Source organism: Ixodes scapularis, unplaced genomic scaffold (genome assembly GCF_016920785.2).
Source record: "Ixodes scapularis isolate PalLabHiFi unplaced genomic scaffold, ASM1692078v2 PGA_scaffold0__279_contigs__length_252992795, whole genome shotgun sequence".
Lineage (NCBI taxonomy): Eukaryota > Metazoa > Arthropoda > Arachnida > Ixodida > Ixodidae > Ixodes > Ixodes scapularis.
The window spans coordinates 181,638,876-181,642,253 of NW_024609835.1; the positions used below are offsets into that span (position 1 = coordinate 181,638,876).

Here is a 3,378-nt window from a genome sequence, read left to right on the forward strand (position 1 = left end):
GAGCTCATCGACTGCGGCATCTATCGCGTTTCGCTTCGCCAGGCTCACAGGACGCGGATTGGACTTCCAAGGGCGTGCGTCCCCAGTTTCAATGCGATGTTGCACCTGCTTAGTGCAGCCCGGCTGTTCGGTGAACATTTCGTCAAAGTTGTGCAGCAAAGCCGCCAACCTCTCTCGCTCTGGTCGGGACAGTCCATCGGCATTGGCCAACGGGTGGCCCATTTCGTCGCAGTGCTCGGCGGAGCTCGGAGTTGGGTGACTCATGGGCATGGCGTCGTCGCGGTCGGTTCTTTCCTGTTCTGTCGCTTTTCCCAGCGCTGCCGCCATGGCCCCCATGGAGCGCTCTCGGAAACTTGAAAGGGGCGCATGTGCCCCCTCTCGGTACCCGCCACTTGCCACGTCAATGATGATGCCAGTGTGGGCCAGGAAATCCCGTCCCAGAATGATGGGCACTGTCAGCCCGGCCAAATGGACGAACCGCTGTCTCTGCGCGCGTTCATTCCAACGTACCACGAGACGCACTGCTCCCCTCGAAGTCGTCGACCCACAAGCCAACTGGAAAGTGGTCTCCCCATGCCTCACCCGAACGGACTTCTGTTGGAGATGCCTGAGGACCTCGTCCCCAATTAGCGACGCACTAGCCCCGCTATCCAGAAGAGCTGCGAACTCCTTTCCCGCCACCGTCAGGGAAATAAATGGGGCCGCGGTGCTTGTCGCTGCTCCGACTCGATACGCCGTCGGCACGCACACGGTCGAAGGGGTGTCGGGGACCCGCTCGTTGGTCGGTTTCGCCGCCGATAACTTTATCGGCGGCCTCCTCCGTTTCCCGGAATCTCCCTTGTGCAGTCGCGCCTATAGTGCCCGATTTCGTGGCACCGAAAGCAGCGGCCTCGCCAACCTGGGATAGGATTCTCCCCAGTGGGACGTCCGATGCGCTCACCCCTTTGTGGCAGCGGGTCGGTGGCAGCCTGCTCCTGGGCTGCGGCGATCCGCGGTGCGCCGGTCGGACGGAATTCCGTCGCGTGGACGGCCGCGCTCCCTCCTCGGCGCGATCCTGGCTCCAAGGCGTCATCCGTGAGCTCCCAGGGATTCCCGCTCGGCTCCCCGCTGGCCTCCGCCATTGCGGCCTCCCCCCGTCGATACCCACGTGGCACCGGCCCCTGCCACGCGCATCGGGGTTCGAGCGTGTCGATTGGTGCTGGGGGAAGGTGGTACCTGCGCTCCGCCAGTATGTCGGCCTGAACCCTGCGCGCCTCCTGTGCGAGCTCACTCAGACTTCCGAATGGGCGCCCACGCAGATACCGCGAGAAGGTGGGATGCGCCTGCCTCACCACCCGCTCGACCTGCTCCTGGTTCGTAGCATTCGGATCGGCGATCTGCAGGAGTTCCTGCATTGCCCGCAAGTACTCTCCGAAGGGCTCAGCGGGAGCCTGCGTTCTTTCCTCCAGTTCCCTGCGCATTCTTGGCAGGTAGTCTGCCGGCAAGAACTCTTGTCGGAAGAGGGCCGTGAACTCGTCGAGTGTTCCGGCTGACTCGCCCACAAGGCGATGCCACCTGGCTGCTGGGCCTACAAGAGCCACCGGCAGAACTCTGCCTAGCGTCTCCTTCTCTGTCAGGCCGGTAGCCTTCCGATATCGCTGGATTTCCAGCAAGAAGTCGGTCGCGCTCAGAGCTCGATCGCTGTGTCCGCTGTACTCCGGCACCGGAATGCGGATGAGGGTTCTTGGCAGCGGCGTTTGCCTCTGCATGCTCTGTAAGGCCTGAGCGAACGCCGCAACCAACGCCGTGGATTCACGGGACATCTCCGTGCTTTGCGGCATAAACACGACCGGCGCTACCGTCGGCGTGTCCGGACTCGGCGCTGCGGTCATCGCCGCGCCGTTCCGCTCCGCCAGCCCCGTCGACGTAGCGACGTCGGCCAAAAACATTAAATCCGTGAGGGCGAAATTACCCGTGGCCATCTCGAACAGTTGTTTGGACGTACCCTTCCCACTCTCGCAGTGCCGCGGTATAAACTCGCCAACCAGGGGGACCGCCCCGCGTGAACTTCCACGCAGTGTCGTCGACGGAAGTTGCGACCGTAATTACGGCTCGCCTGCCCCAACGTTGATGCGCCATTTGTAGGAAATCGCGTACCGCCGCCGATTCGCCATTTCCCACGTGGTCCGTCAACAAACCGAGTCCAGCCTGGTTCTTTCACGGGAGCGGGATTCCGCTCCCCGTTTATTCGTACAATAAAATACAACTCTACAAAACACTTAATCTAAACTACAAATACACGCGACATTACACAAATATTTACAAACGCACGTTAAGACCAACGCCAAACACAAAGAAGGCCCTTAGGCCTCGCGTCCCGCGATATCCTAGATCCGGTCGCCACCCACTTGCCTGCCTGCGTCTCGGTCTCGTCCGAAGTTCTTAGAGGCCTCTTGCCCCCTGCCCCACCGAGTATATATCTATCGATGGGCGAGGAGGTTTCTCCTCGCCTGCCACGGGGGCGCCTGCAGCGCCCTCCAGTGGCTAGGAGAGAAAGCGGCGCGTCGGGAGCCGAATTCGAGATCCCGATCGACCCCGCGGCAACACGACCATGTGATCGTGTCGCGGCCAAGATTGGCCGAATGGTTTGATGGGCGCCCTCGTGAATTCACGGTGCGCCATACCTGCCAGCCTAGAAGAACAGGCTAATGTCCTTGGTGAGCATTTGGAATTTGTTTCAAGTTCTCAAGATTATACTCGGTCATTTCAAAGACACAAGCTACAGGCAGAGAAAAAGGCAGTTCCTTTGTCAGGTGGCTTGCCGGAGCCCTATAATTCACTATTTACACTTTTTGAACTACAGCTGGTACTTCATTCGTCCAAACATGCAGTCGGCTCCTGGGACAGACGACATTCATTACAAAATACTTCAGCACCTCCATTCATGAACTCCTGAGCTTGTTTTATATTTGCTCAACCGCATTTGGCTTGAAGGTTGCTTCCCCTCATCTTGGAAGGTGGCTTTAATAATCTCCCTGCTGAAGCCAGGACAGAATCCCACCTGTTCATCTAGCATCAGGCCGATAGCCCTCACGAGTTTTTTTCAAAGACACTAGAAAGGATGATAAATAAAAGGCTGATATTTTACTTCGAAAGAAACAAGCTTCTTGACTGTTACCAGTGTGGTTTTCGCTCAGCTCGATCGACATTTGACCATCTGGTCCGCTTTGAGACTGCTGTGCGAGAGGCCTTTGTAAATAGACAGCATTGCTTCTCTGTCTTTTTTCATTTGGAAAAGGCATTTGATACAACTTGGCGCTCCGGCATATTGCAGGATTTGTTCAACATTGGTCTTCGGGGCAGAATGCTAGGTGCCATTCATAGTTACCTCCGGGATCG

The 3,378-nt window shown here is 58.0% G+C and overlaps 1 protein-coding gene across 1 annotated transcript; it reads right to left on the reverse strand.

Moving 5' to 3' along the window:
* Positions 1-803: 803 nt before the first annotated feature.
* Positions 804-1,820, reverse strand: LOC115323405. The gene has a single exon (XM_040214507.1). It carries the CDS (start codon positions 1,818-1,820, stop codon positions 804-806), a length of 1,017 nt encoding a protein of 338 aa, XP_040070441.1.
* Positions 1,821-3,378: the final 1,558 nt, after the last annotated feature.

Excerpts from the sequence above, each read along its gene's own strand:
- LOC115323405 (XM_040214507.1), bottom strand. The coding sequence starts at position 1,820 with ATGCCGCAAAGCACGGAGATGTCCCGTGAATCCACGGCGTTGGTTGCG.